This window comes from Sebastes umbrosus, chromosome 15 (genome assembly GCF_015220745.1).
Source record: "Sebastes umbrosus isolate fSebUmb1 chromosome 15, fSebUmb1.pri, whole genome shotgun sequence".
NCBI classification, from domain to species: domain Eukaryota; kingdom Metazoa; phylum Chordata; class Actinopteri; order Perciformes; family Sebastidae; genus Sebastes; species Sebastes umbrosus.
Window position 1 is genome coordinate 6,949,005 of NC_051283.1, and position 22,037 is coordinate 6,971,041.

General features: G+C 38.6%; 1 protein-coding gene and 1 long non-coding RNA gene across 5 annotated transcripts in view; both read left to right on the forward strand.

The window, feature by feature from the left end:
• LOC119503191 (NACHT, LRR and PYD domains-containing protein 3-like) overlaps positions 1 to 22,037 on the forward strand; it is a 179,776-nt gene that overhangs the window by 63,996 nt on the left and 93,743 nt on the right. For 3 of the 4 annotated variants that reach the window (XM_037794789.1, XM_037794790.1, XM_037794796.1), the window contains exons 7-9: positions 17,461 to 17,571; positions 18,998 to 19,108; positions 21,059 to 21,169. In XM_037794789.1, coding sequence (XP_037650717.1) covers positions 17,461 to 17,571; positions 18,998 to 19,108; positions 21,059 to 21,169 — 333 coding nt within the window. Of the gene's footprint in view, positions 1 to 8,491; positions 8,582 to 17,460; positions 17,572 to 18,997; positions 19,109 to 21,058; positions 21,170 to 22,037 lie in introns of those variants that run through there. The other variant, XM_037794795.1, reaches the window with a different exon arrangement.
• LOC119503197 lies at positions 2,997 to 5,813 on the forward strand. The gene is made up of 3 exons (XR_005210274.1): positions 2,997 to 3,069; positions 5,510 to 5,565; positions 5,715 to 5,813. It is a non-coding gene; the product is annotated as an uncharacterized LOC119503197 (long non-coding RNA).

Here is a 22,037-nt window from a genome sequence, read left to right on the forward strand (position 1 = left end):
TAAAGCGTGGGTTAATCCACTACACAGCTTTTCTGCATTTTCCCGTTTCTCTCTATATGTGACCACACGATTCTTTCCCCCCAAAAGGGGGCGCAGCCATGGCAATGATTTTGCCATCTGCCTCGACCGGTTGGACGCCCCGTCTTTCGAATCGTACCACAACGCTACCAGAATGCATTGCACGGCTGCTTACATAGACAATGAATAAGAAGCGTGGAAAGAACGGAGGCTGTGAAAACGTATTACTGGATTTAACTTTATAGACATGACCACGGACTATGTGTGTAACAATCTAGCCACAAATTCACAGACTGATCGTACACGGTCCAGCAGCCATATACTCAGTTTTTGACCCGAGTCTTGTTGTTCTTGTGTTTCAGTCTGGAGCTCAGAGCGCCTTTCCTGGACCACAGATTCACAGCATACTACCTTTCTTTGCCTGAGGAGATGAGGATTTGTAAGGTCAGTAGTTTTTTAATGTTTCTTGTCTGTGGATAAAGATGTAACTTGAGGAATGAAATAAGGCTTTGTAACAATGCTGAACCCCCCCCCCCCCCCCCCCTTTAGAACCTATGGTGTGTTTATGGTCTGTTGTAAAATTGAAGCTCATATTAGCATCAACAAAAGTAGTCACATAAGCCAAAGCACCAGAGCAAACTCCAGGTACCTGTAGTCTTGACTCTATGGAGGATATTTAGACTTTTTTCAGATGCTAATTAGGACTGTCAAAGTTAATGCGATAATAACACAAATTTATTTGAACGCATTAACGCAAACAATTTTTAGGTTGCAGCGGGCTCAGTTTAAAAGCTAGAGTGAAGAGTACCAATCATGTCATACTAGCTTGTCAGGATGGAGGCTAAGTAACGCTCCAAACTTAAACTAAATTTTGGCGAGGAAAAACTGTCATGGCCATTTTCAAAGGGGTCCCTTGACCTCTGACCTCCAGATATGTGAATGAAAATGGATTCTATGGGTACCCACGAGTCTCCCCTTTACAGACATGCCCACTTTATGATAATCACATGCAGTTTGGGGCAAGTCAGCGTCAAGTCAGCACACTGACACACTGACAGCTGTTGATGCCTGTTTCCAATAATAAATATATACATACATTTGCATAAAGCAGCATATTTGTCCACTCCCATGCCGATAAGAGTATTAAATACTTGACAAATCTCCCTTTTAAGGTGCATTTTGAACAGATAAAAAAAATGTGAGATTAATTTGCAATTAATCATGATTAATCATGGACAATCCTGCGATTACATATTTGAATCGATTGACAGCCCTAGTTATATCCGATAACCTGCTTTCTGTCTTCTCTCAGGTGAATGCTGACCAGATGGCGAAGGCTCACAAGAGGTTCCCTCACAACCCGCCACGCACCAAAGAGGCCTATTACTTCAGGCAGGTGTTTGAGAAGCACTACCCAGGCCGGGCTGAGTGGCTCTCCAATTACTGGATGCCACGCTGGATCAGTGATACTGATGGGAAGGAAGGAAGGAACGGTCACATCCTTAACACAAAGTCTGGAACTATTCATATATAACTCAACACCAGGAAAAAAACGTAAACTAAACAAAGCCTAAAGGCATATAGACACCTGGTCTATCCTTGTCCAAGGATATTCTGGTTGTCTGTGGACACCTGAACATTGCACCCTTGTGTCCGTCCTTTGGCTGCAGGGATTTGCTCCCATTCAGCCACAAGAGCATTCATGAGGTCCAGCGTTGTTGTCTAAAAAGGCACTTTATGATGTAGCATTACGAGTCCACTTACTTGAAACCAGCTCAGATCATTGAAACAAAACACACAAGCCAAAAGTGCACAAACGTATCACATATTTCAAACCTCCGCTCCAGTTGTTTCTGATTTGTTTCTTGTTGGTTATTGTAAAGCTCTTTGACGTTTTATATTTTATTGGGGTAATGTTTCACTGTCGGACAAACAGGTTTTCCAGCTAATGTATTTGCTTCTTTTTTTTTCCTTACATCATTCTGTTGGACAACTGGTTGTCTTTTTTCTATAACCACAGAATCAAAGTTTTTGTTTAATCAGTAAATAACAAAAATATACCAAAGCCATATTCCTATTAGTAGTATTCTTCAATTAATTTGTGTCTTGAGTAATGAGCATTATGTGACAGTTTCTCAGTAACTCTATAAAAAGATAGCAATACTGTACAGGGCACACCTCATTATGGTATTCTCACATGCACTCACATCACTTACCTTTTCACTTGCAACAAAATATGTTTATTAAATTGCATATGAATCAAATGAAATACCTATTTAAAATTGTTTTATGTAGTTTTTTAGTTTTTTTTAAAAAGTATGTAAACACATAAACACCCTACGCATGTTAACTTCACTCAAGAGAAACAGTACAAGGCTGTGTTGTGGTGTTATCCAGCTCTCCAGGAGCTTGTAGGTCAAATCAACCTGTTGTAAAATGTCATCTTAACTGGAGATGAAACATGACAGAATAGGAGCAAGAGAAATTAATGCATCATTTTTTGAAAAAGAAGTAGAGCTGGAGAGCTAAGTAGAGTCAGCTGATGTGAACTATTTCTTCAGTCCAAAGCTTTTCTGGTTTTGTGTAAACTGTGTCCCTGCCTGCTTCCACTAAACGTCGTTGTCAGTGCTTGTCTGCTGCTGAAGTCCAAAACGCACTGTATCATATAACACTGAAACTATGGCAAAATAAAAGGTGGTGCAATTCCTCACCTGACGAGCTAAATATATCTCCAGCTGCAGCTTGCCAGAGAACTATTAACCCATTTGTGTGAAATTTTAAATTTCCTATCACACTAGTCTTTGGGCACATGGGACTACTTTTAAGATATTTTTTAATAGTAGTAGAAATTGCTCAAGAAGAAGCAGTAAAAATATAGGGATTTAAAAAAAAAAACAGACTTCGCCCTGCACCACTGATAGTAACAGTAACTTTCGGTCCTGTCGTCCTATAAAAACTCATGTTGTCCCTCAATAGCTGTAGTTGAGGAGAAAACACTGAAGAAAGTCTTCTCTCGTCCCCCGGTCTGCTCCAATGTGACTGAACATTAAGGTAATGTATGAATATATTCAGGTTATCATTATGTGAATCATGTTGTACAGATTAGTAGTTGAGGACTTGATCAGACAAGAAGTTAATTCAACAACAGTAAACTTGTATTTCCATGTTCTGTAACAGGTCCCCATACTAATCCTTCTTTACTGTTCAAGGGGACAGATTTACTTTTTAAGGTGTCACAGATCAGTCTATAAAATATGATACATTGTTACTGTGAGATCTGACAACAACACAAGGTGTGTTTTGATATTTTAATTTAAATACAGGTTCACAGGATCCTCATTCCTTTATATCAGGCACTGCTTCTATTTGTATTACTGATGTTTACAACCGTAAAACAACACATCTGTGTTACCCTTTCTTTATTCTTTATTAAGAAATAAAATACAAGAAGATCAGATGAAACTGTATTGATCACAAGAGGGGAAATCTTGTTGCAGCAGCACAAAGACAGACAGAGTACAGATTAATAGATAAAGTAAAATAATGAATAATAATGGGTATATAAAACTTAAATAAGAATAACATAGAAACTATACAAAAACAAATGGAGTGACAGTGGTGTTGATAGTTAACAGAGTACACCAGACTGATAGGATTGATTCCAGCTGTATCTTGAATGCAGAACGTAAATGAACACAAAATCTCGCGGATTATATAAACTTTCGCAAGATCCCTTTTTTGGCATAACCCCTCGAACAGGAACTCCCAGCCAGCTACTGACTTTTGCTCAGTAACTTTATTGTCCTGTTCATGTCAGTCATTCGGTTCTAAGTTCGATTTAACTCACTTTTTGTCAAAAAAAGAAGAATTGGTATAAATGGCTTATGACAATGTAACACTAAGCAATTAGTTACCTTAGTTTGCACCACTTGTTTCATCCAAGTCACAAATAAGTTCAAATGATTTGACCAAACAGTTGCTGATCATCAGCAACTGTTTGGTCAGAAAAAAAAAAACCATACCAAAAAAAGAGTTTGTCAACAAACATTTGTTTTGATATGGTCACTCGGTAAAGAATGCATTCTTTACTGAGTGACCATACCAAAAAAAAGTTGATTCAAGTGTGCTGTTAGTAAACTTTTTTTAAACTTACAATAAGAGTGTATACTTTCAGTTTACTTGTTATGTACTTATCAGAGATATACTTAACAAAAGTACACTGAAGTATACTTGGCTCATACTGACAAGTTTACAGAAAAGTCTAAGTATACTTGGTTTATAGGCCTACTTGTACTTAATCTTTTGATCAAGATGTACATGCATATGCGAGCGCGCATGGGACACCGACCCGGTAGATTTATACGTGTAAAAAGTTACAAACAGTCCCTTTAAGAGGGGAGGGATGTTATGAAGTGACTGTTGGTTGTTATCACAGGCCAGAACCAGTAGAGGGCTCTAGTGCTATACACATGGTAGGATTAACCAGAGTGAGGTGCTGTATATATACAGCAACATGTTGGGCATGTTGTGATACTACTAAGTGGTTCCTGCAATAAAGGCAGCTCCACTGAAGATGAAGTCTCGCTATCTGGTAATTGAGATCTGAAGATATCACACTAGGTATGCTTGTAGTTGAGCTGACTTTATGATAGCGTAGCCTATTAAAGTGTGTGAGTTTGTAAAATGGTGTTTTGATATGAATTTACTTCAGTTCATCAACAATTTTCTAAGTTTTTGCATTATCTGTTCACAATAATAATATAATTATAATAGCAATGATATAATAATAAGACAAGTCTCAAGTCACTGTGTGTGACTTAAGTGTGACTCGAGTCCCCGTCTCTGCTAAAAAGTGGGCTACAAATATATTGTATAGTTACAATATAAAAACTATTAAACAAGTGGTTTACTGAGAATATACTTTAAAGTGTACTTTCATAAACTATAAAGTGGACTACAAGTATAAAACTAATAAACAGTACTAGTAAATCAGTACACTTGTAGTATAGTTGCAGTACAAAATTAAACTTGTGTGTAAACTAGTTGTGTAATCAAAGTTTACTGTTCTTACTCTTAAAGGTCACTTAAAAGTACTTTTATAAACTAAAAAGTGGGTCACTTTAGTCACAAGAAGTATAAGTAGCACACTTACAAGTATACTACTAGTACATTGATATAAGTATACTTACTGCATAAAGTATACCTGGGGAATATAAACTTTACATTTACTTAAAGTATACTTGATAAAATAAAGTTGAAGTATAGTACTTCTTCCTACATGACAGATTGTGTAGTATTCTGATTATGTAGTGGTGTTGAACTCTCCAACTCTTCAGTCAGTCATGTTTACTCTGGCGCTATCTTGTGACAGAAACACGTTACTGCAGCTTAGAGGTGAAGAGTCAGAAACACATGAGATCAGAGTTACATTGATGAGATGAAGACATCCAACATTTAGAGTGAAATAAAAACTGTGTGTCTGCTCTCACAGGGAGAAGATGATCTGCAGCATCCTGCTGCTCATCAGCCTGACCTCCTGTGTCTCTGGTTAGTTCACTTTTGTATCTTTAAAGCACTTTACAGCACTGAGACCATGATCACTAAACTCTCCACAGAAACATCTCTAGATGGAGTTTGACATGTTCAAAGTTGTCAGTTTGTCCGCTCCTCACTTTCCCTCTCTGTCTCCTCAACAGGATCATTTGTAGTGAATGTGACACAGACCTCCTATCAGGCAGAGGAGAATCACAGCATCACACTGGAGTGGATGTTCACAACCAGAAGTCACAGTTCCCCTAACTCACTTTTTATCTACTGTGAACTGTTAGCTGATCTCAGACCCTCAGTCCTGTTTTGTTTCCATGAAGGTGTTGAGGTCCCAGAGTCTCAGGATGAACAGTTTGCAGGACGAGTCCAGTGTTGACGAAGACGTCCTCAGAGAAGGACGACTCAGACTTCATGTGTCCAGACTCAGGACTGATGACTCTGGTCTGTACCGGTGTGACGTGTTCACAGGTTATGGGAGGAACTCTGGGAAATGCTGGCTCAATGTCACTGGTAAGTTGACGGCAGCTCCTGATGAGCCCAGACCTCAGAGACCAACAGTGAGTCCACAACCAGAGAGTCGGGGAAGGATCGGCCTCTACGTTGGACTGGGACTGACAGCAGCAGCCCTCTGTGCTGGACTCTGCTTCGCCTTCAGACGTTCTTTTACTAAATCTACTTATAAGAAGGGAATCATCTGTGCAGTCGTATAAAGTTCCTCAGAGAAACAACCCATCAGGACTAACAGGACTCTGTCTGGAGGACCCCCTTTGTATGAGTCTTGATGAACTTTAACTTATTTTGTTTTTAATGCCTTTTATCATTTTTTAACTGTTTTTATTGCCTGGCTTTATTTATGCCACACTGCTCTACCTTGTGAAACTAAATTAAGATCCAGCTATTGAGTCAAGTATTTGAGAGGCTCTTCCAAACCTACAGGTGGCGTCGTTGGACATCTTGAAGCAGCCATGCCACAAGAGTACTAGTCATTTCATACATCATCCCGACTGCTTCAAACAGTAGGGCCTAACCTAACCTGTAACCCGTTGTGCTCACTGTGGACTCTGGAAGCAAAGGTAAAAGCTTAGAGGCATAGAAACTATTTATTGTGATTGTAACTGAGATACATAAAACATAAAGCCATTCTTGTTGTTTTTAAGATGCCAAAACTGTCATGGTATAAAGAACACACCACCATATGCATAAAATCTGAGTAAAATAGTTTACTTTTTTGTCATAAAAAGTCAAACATATGTCAGAAAAAAGTCATAGTATAGTAAGCAATTAAAATGTCATAAAAATGTCATACTATAGTATGTCATAAAAATGTCCTAGTACAGTATGTAATTAAAACATCATGTAACGTCATAGTATAGTTTATAATAAAAAAGTCATACTATGTCATAAAAATGCAATAAAAAAGTCATACTATAGTATGTAATTAAAATGTCATAGTATAGTTTTAATAAAAGTTAAAGTATAATTTCATAAAAATGCAATAAAGTCACAGTATAGTTTTAATAAAAAGTCATAGTATAATATCTCATAAAAATGCACTAAAAAACTCATAGTATAATGTCATAAAAATGCAATAAAAACTCATAGTATAATGTCATAAAAATGCAATAAAAAGTCATAGTAAAATATTTGTATTCAGGTGTATATTCCATTATTACAGACCCAAAAGTCAAATTTTTCTTACTTCTTGGAATATCCTTTTTTCCTGAAATGAACAATCTGTGTTTTACTTTGATTTATTGACAACCTCCATCTGTAACACCAGGTCTTTAACAAATTTAACATATTTTGTAAATTGTCCTCAGATTCAGCCAGTAGAGCAATATCATCTGGTACAACAAAATGCCCAGAGTTAAATTGGAGCCAGTTCATTTACATATATTGTAAACAGAGTTTTTCCGCAGATCGCTGAATAAATACTTCCAGATCGTGCATAACATTTACAGTATATCGTGTGATCCTCAGTTTCACCTCTTTCATTCCCGACCAAGCCAGAGACCTCCTCCGTTTGTTCCTGTGAGATTTGTTTTGAGTGAGTTTGTGAGGTGCACCCATGGGTGCTCCCACAGCCCCGACTGCAGCTAGAGAGAAGAGACGACTAGAGCAGCGACAATGTACATTTCAACTTAATGTATGCTTCTCACAGTACTGTAGTCTGTATGAAATGATTATTCTGCTATCTCACGTTGTTAAATATATCACCCTTTGTTGAATAAATGCTTTCAAATGGTCATTTCTAACATCAGTGGTGCTCACTGACTGCTTACTGCAGCAGCAGCTCTGTCAACACAGACGCTGTTTGCACGTCTGACATAAAGTGTACGGAACACCGTACCACAGCTCCGCTATGACACTTTAGAAAATGACAATTCAACGTTAGTTACATATCTGTTCAAAATAAAGCAGGATTTTGTCAAATGAAGGTGAATTACTTTTCAAAAGAAGCGTCGTTTGCAGTTTATTGCCACTATGGTTATCCTATGGGACTAACTAGTTTACTGCTACTTCCACAACCTCACCAGAAGTTACGCCCACCTCCTCTTATACAGTAACATCCCCCTAACACAAACACAGTGACGTAAGATAAGGCATGGGAGCGACAACTGAGACGAGACACGGGAAGTAAGAGACATGCTGTCAAAATCCGAGCTACAAAGTCTTCGCCCTGCGCATGGGCAAAGAGTGTGATGCCCTGTCTGAATTCAGTTCAGCCTCATTCACTGTAGTTGACGAGAAGACACTGAAGGAAGTCTTCTCTCGTCTCCCGGTATGCTCAAATCTGATTGGCCACTCGGGGTGGCCAATCAGATCGGTTGCGCAGAGCAGACATGATCAGCTGTCACACTCCTCGCCCTGCGCCACCTGCAGTAACAGTAGCTTTCGGTCCTGTCGTCCTACTATATAAACTCAGGTTGTCCCTCACTAGCTGTAGTTGAGGAGAACACACTGAAGGAAGTCTTCTCTCGTCTCCCGGTCTGCTCCAATGTGACTGAACATTAAGGTAATGTATGAATATATTCAGGTTATCATTATGTGAATCATGTTGTACAGATTAGTATTTGAGGACTTGATCAGACAAGAAGTAAATTCAACAACAGTAAACTTGTATTTCCATGTTCTGTAACAGGTCCCCATACTAATCCTTCTTTACTGTTCAAGGGGACAGATTTACTTTTTAAGGTGTCACAGATCAGTCTATAAAATATGATGCTCACTTTTTGTCAAAAAAAGGATTGGTATAAATGGCTTATGACAATGTAACACTAAGCAATTAGTTACCTTAGTTTGCACCACTTGTTTCATCCAATTCACAAATAAGGTCAAATGATTTGACCAAACAGCTGCATGCATCAGCAGCTTTTTGACAAATTGTTTGACAACAAACTTTTTTTTGGTATGGTCACTCAGTAAAGAATGCATTCTTTACTGAGTGACCATACCAAAAAAAAGTTTATTCAAGTGTGCTGTTAGTAAACTTCTTTTAAACTTACAATAAGAGTGTATATTTTCAGTTTACTTTTTATGTACTTATACTACATATACTTAACAAAAGTAAACTGAAGTATACTTGGCTCATACTGACAAGTTTACAGAAAAGTCTAAGTATACTTGGCTTATAGGCCTACTTGTACTTAATCTTTTGATCAAGATGTACATTCATATGCTAGCGCGCATGGGACACCGACCCGGTAGATTTATACGTGTAAAAAGTTACAAACAGTCCCTTTAAGAGGGGAGGGATGTTATGAAGTGACTGTTGGTTGTTATCACAGCCCAGAACCAGTAGAGGGCTCTAGTGCTATACACATGGTAGGATTACCCAGAGTGAGGTGCAGTGTGTATACAGCAACATGTTGGGCATGCAGGTGGTTCCTGCAATAAAGCCAGCTCCACTGAAGATGAAGTCTCGCTATCTGGTAATTGATATCCGAAGATATCACACTAGGTATGCTTGTAGTTGAGCTGACTTTATGATAGCGCAGCCTATTAAAGTGTGTGAGTTTGTAAAATGATGTTTTGATATGAATTTACTTCAGTTCATCAACAATTTTCTAAGTTTTTGCATTATCTGTTCACAATAATAATATAATTATAATAGCAATGATATAATAAGACAAGTCTCAAGTCACTGTGTGTGACTTAAGTGTGACTCGAGTCCCCGTCTCTGCTAAAAAGTGGGCTACAAATATATAGTATAGTTACAATATAAAAACTATTAAACTAGTGGTTTACTGAGAATATACTTTAAAGTGTACTTTCATAAACTATAAAGTGGACTACAAGTATAAAACTAGTAAACTATCAGTACACTTATAGTATAGATGCAGTACAAAATAAAACTTCTGTGTAAACTAGTTGTATAAACAAAGTTTACTGTTCCTACTCTTAAAGTACACTTAAAAGTACTTTAATAAACTAAAAAGTGGGTCACTTTAGTCCCAAGAAGTATGAGTAACACACTTACAAGTATACTACTGGTACTTTGATATTAGTATACTTACTGCATAAAGTATACCTGGGGAATATATACTTTACATTTACTTAAAGTATACTTGATAAAATAAAGTTGAAGTATAGTACTTCTTCATACATGACAGATTGTGTAGTATTGTGATTATGTAGTGGTGTTGAACTCTCCAACTCTTCAGTCAGTCATGTTTACTCTGGCGCTATATTGTGACAGAAACACGTTACTGCAGCTTAGAGGTGAAGAGTCAGAAACACATGAGATCAGAGTTAGACTGATGAGATGAAGACATCCAACATTTAGAGTGAAATAAAAACTGTGTGTCTGCTCTCACAGGGAGAAGATGATCTGCAGCAGTCTTTTTTTAAGACTTTAAGGGACACATCGCTGATGAAGCTGCATTTCCTGGTTGCGCACTTTATAAAGAAGTCCAGAGACTTCCTCTTTCTCTGTGAAGAAACTTCACAACACACGAACTTCACCATCATCCAAACTAATGTCGAAGAAGAAGCGTTAAAACAAAGTGAAAACTTGACATTTCTTTTATTTTCTGCTGCTGATGAAATCATAGACATACATACGCATACATCTGTACTGTATGTATGTCTATGGACAAAATGGCCTGTCGCGTTCATCAGGACGGTGCTTTTATGTTGAAGTCAGATTGCAGGATATACCTGAACCACGAGGTCCAGCCAAGGCCTATGGAAAGGAGGATGGATCATACGTCATTAACGTGTCATATTTTAGGGAGTACCACACATGCGCAGTAAAATCTGGCCTGATCTCGCCGAAATTGAGCCAATCACAACGCACCACCGCAGCTTCAGTTACACTGCGCATGCGTTAAACCCTACACCACAAGACCCGTGTCCCAGCCTCCTTCTATAGGCCTTGAGTCCAAACTTTAGTTTCACTTTGAGCTCGGTTGTGTCGCAGCAGCTTCTTCTTCTCTCCTTCTGAAAAGGTTTGTAAACGACTCTTTTTCTGTTGGATTCATTACCGAATAACGAAATAACGATTCTTTAATTTGATTATCCGATTTATGATTCCCAGTTGAATATGAAAAGAATTAATTATACACGGATTTTTACCTTTTCACTAAGTTACACATATCTGTGGCCTGCGCGCGCGGGAACGCCCAGTGCGCGTGCATGTTAGTGTTTGGAACAAACGGCTGTCACGTATTCTGCAGTTGAATATGAAGCTCGTGTATCCTGTAGTTAACGGTCACTTTTGACTCTCCTAAATAAAAATAAAAAAATCAACTTCTATGAATTTTAACCATCAGATTATGAACATACACACAGAATCAGACACACAAAATCACATATAGTGGTTAAGATTTTAATCTGTGACATGTTTATTTTTTATAGTTTTCATCACAACATCACTATAATGTTCATTTTTATACATTTTGCTTTTTTTTAACTTTTAGAATATTTTTAAGACATTTAAATTAATTTTCATCAAGCTTTGTGCATCATTGTAAATATTGATTCAGAATTTATTTTTAGACCATACTTTTAGACTGTTCTGAATTTCTTTTTTATTCGTTATTAAAAATATACAAACAACAAGACACTGTCAATTATCATAACAGTAAGAAAAACACTGTAGGTTGAGCATGGGCAACAACATATATCAAAGATAACATTCAAAGTGAATACAAATAAAGTGAAACTGGTCAAAGTACAACAAGTAATAAAAAAATAATAAATAAATGAATCAAAAAGAAAAAAATATATATATCACATAAAATAAAAGAAACAGGGCTCATCTCAAATTAATTTGTACGTATCAAATAAAGAGAATAATTTAACAGCTTTTTTGTCAGTCATAATCAACAAAGATTTACTTAGCAGCTTTATCTCATTCTTCATACTAGTCAGACAGGTCTTTGTTTTAAGGTATCTACATTTATGCATAAAAAAATGTACTTAATAGTAAAATATTGATAACAAAATCCTAATTCCGATTCACAGCAAAGATACCAAATGTGACTGTTTTGTCTGTCAGTGGTGACAGCTCAGTCCTCTAGGATTGTAACCAGCTCTGCATGTCATTCCAGGAAAACTTCACTGATTCACAATGAAAAAACATTTGTTCCAAGCTTTCAATTTCACTTTCACAAAATACTCAGTTATTCACTTCAAAGTTAAACCTCCATCTTAAGAATTGGTTCTTTGGGTGAATCTCATTCAGGATTTTGAAGTTCACCTCAGGAGGGAGAGGGAATGAAATAGATCTTCCCCGTATTATCTTAAACTCTTCAGCTTCAAATACCTTGAAAACATAATTTCTCTTAACTGGGTTAGGGAAGTGTTCTTTTAACAGAATATTCATAATAACTTTGTTGGTAATCTTGCTGTCACACAAATCAATTCATTCTATACAGAGTCGTCTTAGACTAGGGGAGATATTTGAAACTGGTTTGAAATATTACTGATGATCTGAATGAACCAGTTTCCTCTTTAATCTTCATGTTGACACAGAAACTTGATCCTGGTGAGGATCCACAAATACACAAAGGCTTTAAATCATCTTATGTTTGACCATCTGCAGAATCTTCAGCTAATATTAAACCATTTTCAAACCACATGGAGCCAAAGAATAATGATGGATGTTATTATTTTGAAAAACTGGAAATGGTGAAAGGAGTGCGTCAGTTAAACGTGACATAATGCAGTTTCCCTTTGTGCCACCAGAGGGAGACAAATCCTCTAACAGCCAGAGGAGACATGAGTGATGACTCCATCAGTGATGATCAGTAGTAGAGGATGAATGATGATGATGTGCTGATCAATGATTGGATTCATTGTTTCCTCTACAGATCAAGACAGAAAGTCTCTGGGAGCTGATGTAGATGTGAATTCAGCAGCAGCTAACAAGGTAACATGATTGTTTTTGGATTATTGGACTAGCTGCCATGGTAACACTTTACAATAAGGGGCACAACAATGTGAGTAGTCACTAGGGAACGAATGAGGGACTCCTCAGTAACTACTCCGTATTAGTCTCTCTTTAGTTGTGGGGGAGGGGGGGACAAAAAGGGTGAGTATTCATAAGTTAATGATGAAGTAATGAGGAACTCAGTAACCACTTCGTATTATGTTTTACCTTACTTTTAAACTAATGTTTAAATAATGAGTAATTAATGAGTCGTTACTAGCTTGTGCCGCTCAGCAGCTGATTAAGTCACATATATTCATGAACTAATCATTATTACTTAATGATTTATTAATATAGGATCTCCCAGTCTGGTCTCCAGTCACTCATCATTATCTACTATATAGTCCTCCATTAGCAATTATTAGAGAAGTACTCATCAACAAGTTATCAATCATCAAATCGTTCCTGATTCATTCCTCACTCGTTTTATAATCATTAGCTACTTTATAAAACTGATTGGGAGTTACTCATTAACTAATGGCTCACTAGCAGTTAGATTCTCATTCGTTTTTTTAATTAACATTAATTAACATCATTAACTAATAGGGATGCTAATTTTGAAAACATTTCTTAACCGATAACCGGCCCTCGTTAACCGATTATTAACCGGTAAAGGGACTATTTATAAGAATCAGAAATGCTTGTTTACAGCGACACCTGTGGCCGTTAAGTCAACGAAAGTCAGCGTCAGGCTCGCGCTGACATAGACATGAACGAGCATCACTCAAAACAGTGAGACGACACACGTCAGCTAAAACCATAATATCACTCTATAATTCACCTTCTTGGCAGTAATGTTAGCTGACCAGACGAAGGTCTCTCCATGAATCAATGCTGAACCTAGTGTTGGCTTTTCCTGCTTCAGCCTCCCGACCACGGTGGGAGGGAGACACTAGCACCCGGTTGGAGACGATAACGTTTCTCGCTGCGGAGCCCCGTCACTTCACAAGCAACGGGAAACCTCTGTTGGTCTGGAGGAGCTGCAGCATTTATTTCTGCACAAACGTCCACTGTACATTCACTAGATATACTCAGAGCTAAACTAACTCTTCAGCAGTGTGGAGTGTGTGCGCATACACGTGAGAGTGGAGCGATAACGAGCGCGGTGTGTGAGTGAAGGCAAGCAGGCAGAGGAGCAGAGTACAGCAGAGACTCCAGTCCTGGAGACCAAAGCTACGGTCTCCCCCGCGTTAATGGTTTAACGGTTAATTATTAACATCCCTATTAACTAATCATTGACCAATCATTGACTAATCATTACTTATTCTATAAAATTTGATTGAGAGTTACTCATTAATTAGTGGTTCACTAGCAGTTAGATCCTCTTGTTTTTTTAATTAACATAATTAACATCGTTAACTAATCATTAACAACTCATTGACTAATCATTACTTATTTTCTAAAATTTGACTGGGAGTTACTCATTAATTAGTGCTTCACTAGCAGTTAGGAAAACTAGTAACGACTCATTAATTCTGATTAGTTACCACCCCATAAAGTAAGGATGCTTTCACATCAGGGACCCGGGCCCAGATCCGAATACACTTGTCCCCAAAGTCCAGATCGTTTGATTAGCGTGAACGCTCCATACCGTACTCGGGCACGGTTCGTCGATCCGTACGCTAGTCCACTTGAAAGGTGGTCTGGAGTACGGATCATGTGTACTCGGGTACGGTTCGCATCAATTGTGAAAGCCAACCGTACCAAAACACGGAAGTGGACCGCTATTTAACGCGAGTAACGTTAGCAGTTAGCGAGTAGTTTTGAAAGGGCACACTTTTTTCAACGCCTCCGGTCTCCTCCGAAATCTGTATACATAAAACAGTTTCATATCTATGTCTGTATCTGCGCGCAGCATGTACCGATCTCATCCTAAGAACTGCACGGCCGTGGATGATACAGCAGGAAGGCCGGCGAGAGGTTCCTTAAAATATAGACAATAGGCGATGGGGTTGAGTGATGTTTGTTATTTTATTTAGCTGATTTTATAGTCTGTCTCCGAAGAACGAGAGCTGCTCAGCTGCTCAGCTGCTCAGCGGACAGAGAGAGAGACGGGGTGGGGGGAGACAACGTGTTGAGTCGGCCTATTTTCACATCAAACTCGGTGAAATAAGAGTTTATTTCGGCCAAACCAGAGTTGGTGATTGTTGGAAAGACCAACAACGACAATATTGGTGAGTTTTATTTTGTTTCTGTCCAGTTTGAATGAAGTGTTTTAAGATGCTCCGCTACATACAGCTGATCTCAACATAAAAAAATACACGTGGATGATGTCGCAAGTGTACTCGGGTACGGAACAACTTAAAATAATGTGAAAGCTGACCAGAGGGGCAGGGTGTGGGGCAATCGTACTCGGGCACAGTACGGATCAATCATACCTAATGTGAAAACGCCCTAAGACATAATATAGAATGGTTACTGATGAGTCCCTCATTCCTTCCTCATTCCTTCCTCATTCTTTCGTCATTCCTATCTCATTCCTTCCTCCTTCCTATCTCATTCCTTCCTCATTCCTCCCTCATTCCTATCTCATTCCTCGCTCATTCCTTCCCGAGTATCTACTGATTTTTGTGTCCCTTATTACCTAGTAGTCAGGCACCTTGGCGGAGGTCTGCGCTCTCTGAATGCAATTCTAGTTAAAAAGTGTTACTGCTCTGACTGATATAATAGACTTGGAAAAAGAGGAACATTTCAAATGTTGAAGAGCTTTTCAAAGTCCGTCAAATAGAGGTGAAAAGTGATGTCGGCAGAGAAAAGTTATGCAGCATTTTTCGAATAATAATCGACTTGTTCACAGTGATTTTTGAATAGTATTTTTGCTTGGAATGCACATCCATATTGTGAATGTCATTTCTTAGGTATGACTGTGCAGCTCAAAGAGCCAACAACATGGGAACAGTCCAACAATCCAATGGAATTCTTTCTATCAGGATCCATCAGAAACCAGACAGTCCTGAACCTGAACCCATCCGTGTGCTCTGGGGGAGTCGCTGGTTTTTATATCATCCTATAACCTTCAAAGACGGACGCCACTCTGATGAACAACGGTGAGGATTTCAAACTGATAATGAAAACAAAATGATGATGATATCAGACTTTAGGGAAGTTAAATATAAAGATGGACACTAGGGGTGGGACAAAAAATGGATCCACCTATGTATTGCGATTTGTTGTACCATTTTGAAAATTACTTTTTAATTCCAGAGTCGATATATTTGATTCATTTGAGTCTATGTGGAGGTAGAAGGAAGTTACCGCTTTTATTGTTGTAGTCTGAGAAACGTGACGTCATATCCGTTCCGTATCTGTCAACCAAAACAAACGAGGCAAAACGAGAAAGTATAAAACGTTGGAGGGTCCGCGTGGATTCGACCTGCACCCACCCATGTTAAATCCAGCGTGGTAAACACTACACATCCAGTCAAGTATGGAAACACTTTGGATTTCACACATTGCAGGAAAAGCAGAGCTAGACATCACGGCTAAAGCTACATGCTAACTCTGTCACGGACAGGAAACGTTATTGTATCTCGGTAACGTGCGGTCGAGCCGGCCGTCACTCTCATCTCCGTGGTCAAACGGGCCGACGCTACAACTGTAGAGCACCCATATACTGACATGTATGTTCTCTGCATTCAAACGGCCCCGATGGAGCTGACCATGGATGTATAAAGAGAACAGAGCTGACGGGAGAGCTAGAGACAGACTTGTAGAAGTTAGAGGAAGTAGACACGTGGGACTACGTCCTGTTTTCAAAATAAGGTGTTAACAAAGGGAACTGTATATACAAAATACATATATGGAAATAAGATTGATTGGATTATATTCACCAGAAGTATAAAACATTACATGTCCCTTATAAATGAAAAAGAAAATACCACTAATTTGTGAGGGACATGTCTTTATTCTTTGATTTTTGGGTTGCTGGATATAAAATGTAATAAATGATTGCTGGCAATGACTGATATATTTGACTTCAGGACATCTCTGACTACATACATGCTGAAAATCAAACAGTTTTACTGATTTAATTGAGATATTTTCCAAAGTAAAAGTCCCTAGAAGTGTATGATTCAACATTTTCCCATGGTCTAGTGTTAAAAAAGTTAACAAAAATCACAATAAATCATAAAATCAAATACTTAAAAATCGCAATACATATTGAATCGGCACCCAAGTATCGTGATAGTATTGAATCAGGAGATAGGTGTATCATCCCACCTCTAATGGACACTCAGTATAACCCCACAGCATCATTTCCTGCCTCTGCTGCTCACTGCACTGAATACAGCTTTAAAATATTCATTGAAACATTCAATTTAACATTGAATTCATACAAAATGTAATCATAAAACTACCTGAAGACAAATATAATGTCTACAGTAGGTGTATTAAATCACAAACAGATTTTGTCTCAGTGTGTTGTGAGTGCAGTGCTGAATTTATCTTGTTTCTATCAGGAGGAAGCTGGAAAAACCTGAACCTGAACCCAGCTGTGTGTCCATGAAGAGTGACTGGTCTATGGATCGTCCTGTAGCCTTCAAAGATGGACGCCACTCTGATGAACAACAGTGAGGATTTCAAACTGATAATGAAAACAAAATGATGATGATATCAGACGCAACGGAAGTTAAATATAAAGATGGACACTAGGGGTGGGACAAAAAATAGATTTACCGATGTATCGCAATTTTTTGTACGATTTAGAAAATTACTTTTTAATTCCAGAATCGATATATTTGATTAATTTGAGTCTATGTGGAGGTAGAAGAAAGTTACCGCTTTTATTGTTGTAGTCTGAGAAACGTGACGTCATATCCGTTCCGTATCTGTCAACCAAAACAAACGAGGCGAAACGAGAAAGTATAAAACGTTGGAGAGGGAACGTTGGAGGGTCCGCGTGGATACAACCTGAACCCTCCTATGTTAAATCCAGCGTGGTAAACACTACACATCCAGTAAAGTATGGAAACACTTTGGGTTTCACACATTGCAGGAAAAGCAGTGCTAGACATCACGGCTAAAGCTACATGCTAACTCTGTCACGGACAGGAAACGTTATGGGATCTCGGTAACATGCGGTCGAGCCGCCGTCACTCTCATCTCCGTGGTCAAACGGGCCGACGCTACAACTGTAGAGCACCCATATACTAACATTTATGTTCTCTGCATTCAAACAGCCCTGATGGAGCTGACCATGGATGTATAAAGAGAACAGAGCTGACGGGAGAGCTAGAGACGGACTTGTAGAAGTTAGAGGAAGTAGACACGTGGGACTACGTCCTGTTTTCAAAATAAGGTGTTAACAAAGGGAACTGTATATACAAAATACATATATGGAAATAAGATTGATTGGATTATATTCACCAGAAGTATAAAACATTACATGTCCCTTATAAATTAAAAAGAAAATACCACTAACTTGTGAGGGACATGTCTTTATTCTTTGATTTTTGGGTTGCTGGATATAAAATGTAATAAATGATTGCTGACAATGACTGATATATTTGACTTCAGGACATCTCTGACTACATACATGCTGAAAATCAAACAGTTTTACTGATTTAATTTAGATATTTTCCAAAGTAAAAGTCCCTAGAAGTGTACGATTCAACATTTTCCCATGGTCTAGTGTTAAAAAAGTTAACAAAAATCACAATAAATCATAAAATCGAATACTTAAAAATCGCAATACATATCGAATCGGCACCCAAGTATCGTGATAGTATTGAATCAGGAGATAGGTGTATCGTCCCACCTCTAATGGACACTCAGTATAACCCAACAGCATCTTTTCCTGCCTCTGCTGCTCACTGCACTAAATACAGCTTTAAAATATTCATTGAAACATTCAATTTAACATTGAATTCATACAAAATGTAATCATAAAACTACCTGAAGACAAATATACTGTGTACAGTAGGTGTATTAAATCACTGACAGGTTTTGTCTCAGTGTGTTGTGAGTGCAGTGCTGAATTTATCTTGTTTCTATCAGGAGGAAGCTGGAAAAACCTGAACCTGAACCCAGCTGTGTGTCCATGAAGAGTGACTGGTCTATGGATCGTCCTGTAGCCTTCAAAGATGGACGCCACTCTGATGAACAACGGTGAGGATTTCAAACTGATAATGAAAACAAAATGATGATGATATCAGATGTAAGGGAAGTTAAATATAAAGATGGACATTAGGGGTGGGAAAAAAATAGATTTACCGATGTATTGCAATTTTTTGTACCATTATGAAATCGATGTTTTAATGCCAGAATCGATATACATTTATTTGATTCATTTGAGTCTATGTGGAGGTAGAAGGAAGTTACCGCTTTTATTGTTGTAGTCTTGGTAACGTGACGTAATATCAGGAGTTGGTCTTTCCTACCTGAAGTGTTGTCGCTAGCATAAACCACACGTGTTGCACAGTGCTTACACAGTCCCCGTTTTATCCACCACTTTTTTCATAATTTTCATGGTAACACTAAATCCGTAATGCTCCCATACAGCAGAGCCAAACGATGCTGGTGGATCCTCTAACTGTACTTTATCGTGTCCACTCACCATTTCCTTATCTGAGTGACAGCCGCACTCGCCACTTCATCCTGAGAGGGAGGCTGGATCACGCGTCATCAACGCATCATATCTTTGGGGTACAAAGCATGCGCAGTAAAATCTGGTTTGCACTCGCCGAAATTGAGCCAATAGCAACGTACGACCGCAGCTTCAGTGACACTGTGTATTTTCTTATACCTCGTACCACAAGACCCATGTCCACCCGTGTCCCAGCCTCCTTCAACAGGCCTTGATTTCTAGTGACAGTAAATGGGAGCCTAACTCTACATGAAAAAAAATACACAATTGGCCTCATAACTTATTTCAAATGAACCGAAGAATTCATACACGTCCCGAACCGTGACTAGCGAACCGAACGGTTTGGATTTTTTACCTGAACCGTTCCATCCCTAGTGAAGGGTCCGCGTGGATTCGACCTGCACCCACCCATGTTAAATCCAGCGTGGTAAGCACTACACATCCATTAAAGTATGGAAACACTTTGGATTTCACACATTGCAGGAAAAGCAGAGCTAGACATCACGGCTAAAGTTGTCATGGAACGGAAGCGTTATGGTATCGCAGGAATGTGCGGTCGAGCCGGCCGTCACTCTCATCTCCGTGGTCAAATGGGCCGACGCTACAACTGTAGAGCACCCATATACTGACATTTATGTTCTCTGCATTCAAACGGCCCCGATGGAGCTGACCATGGATGTTTAAAGAGAACAGAGCTGACGGGAGAGCTAGAGACGGACTTGATGAAGTTAGAGGAAGTAGACACGTGGGACTACGTCCGGTTTTCAAAATAAGGTGTTAACAAAGGGAACTGTATGTACAAAATACATATATGGAAATAAGATTGATTGGATTATATTCACCAGAAGTATAAAACATTACATGTCCCTCATAAATTAAAAAGAAAATACCACTAATTTGTGAGGGACATGTCTTTATTCTTTGATTTTAGGGTTGCTGGATATAAAATGTAATAAATAATTGCTGGCAATGACTGATATATTTGACTTCAGGACATCTCTGACTACATACATGCTGAAAATCAAACAGTTTTACTGGATTAATTGAGATATTTTCCAAAGTAAAAGTCCCTAGAAGTGTACGATTCAACATTTTCCCATGGTCTAGTGTTAAAGAAGTTAACAAAAATCACAATAAATCATAAAATCGAATACTTAAAAATCGCAATACATATCGAATCGGCACCCAAGTATCGTGATAGTATTGAATCAGGAGATAGGTGTATCGTCCCACCTCTAATGGACACTCAGTATAACCCAACAGCATCTTTTCCTGCCTCTGCTGCTCACTGCACTGAATACAGCTTTAAAATATTCATTGAAACATTCAATTTAACATTGAATTCATACAAAATGTAATCATAAAACTACCTGAAGACAAAAATACTGTGTACAGTAGGTGTATTAAATCACTGACAGGTTTTGTCTCAGTGTGTTGTGAGTGCAGTGCTGAATTTATCTTGTTTCTATCAGGAGGAAGCTGGGAAAACCTGAACCTGAACCCAGCTGTGTGTCCATGAAGAGTGACTGGTCTATGGATCGTCCTGTAGCCTTCAAAGATGGACGCCACTCTGATGAACAACAGTGAGGATTTCAAACTGATAATGAAAACAAAATGATGATGATATCAGACGCAAGGGAAGTTAAATATAAAGATGGACACTAGGGGTGGGAAAAAAATAGATTTACCGATATATCGCAATTTTTTGTATGATTTAGAAAATTACTTTTTAATTCCAGAATCGATATATTTGATTAATTTGAGTCGATGTGGAGGTAGAAGGAAGTTACTGCTTTTATTGTTGTAGTCTGAGAAACGTGACGTCATATCCGTTCCGTATCTGTCAACCAAAACAAACGAGGCGAAACGAGAAAGTATAAAACGTTGGAGAGGGAACTCTGGAGGGTCCGCGTGGATACAACCTGAACTCTCCCATGTTAAATCTAGCGTGGTAAACACTACACATCCAGTAAAGTATGGAAACACTTTGGGTTTCACACATTGCAGGAAAAGCAGAGCTAGACATCACGGCTAAAGCTACATGCTAACTCTATCACGGACAGGAAGCGTTATTGTATCGCGGTAACGTGCGGTCGAGCCGGCCGTCACTCTCATCTCCGTGGTCAAATGGGCCGACGCTACAACTGTAGAGCACCCATATACTGACATTTATGTTCTCTGCATTCAAACAGCCCCGATGGAGCTGATCATGGATGTATAAAGAGAACGGAGCTAACAGGAGAGCTAGAGACGGACTTGTAGAAGTTAGAGGAAGTAGACACGTGGGACTACATCCGGTTTTCAAAATAAGGTGTTAACAAAGGGAACTGTATATACAAAATACATATATGGAAATAAGATTGATTGGATTATATTCACCAGAAGTATAAAACATTACATGTCCCTTATAAATTAAAAAGAAAATACCACTAACTTGTGAGGGACATGTCT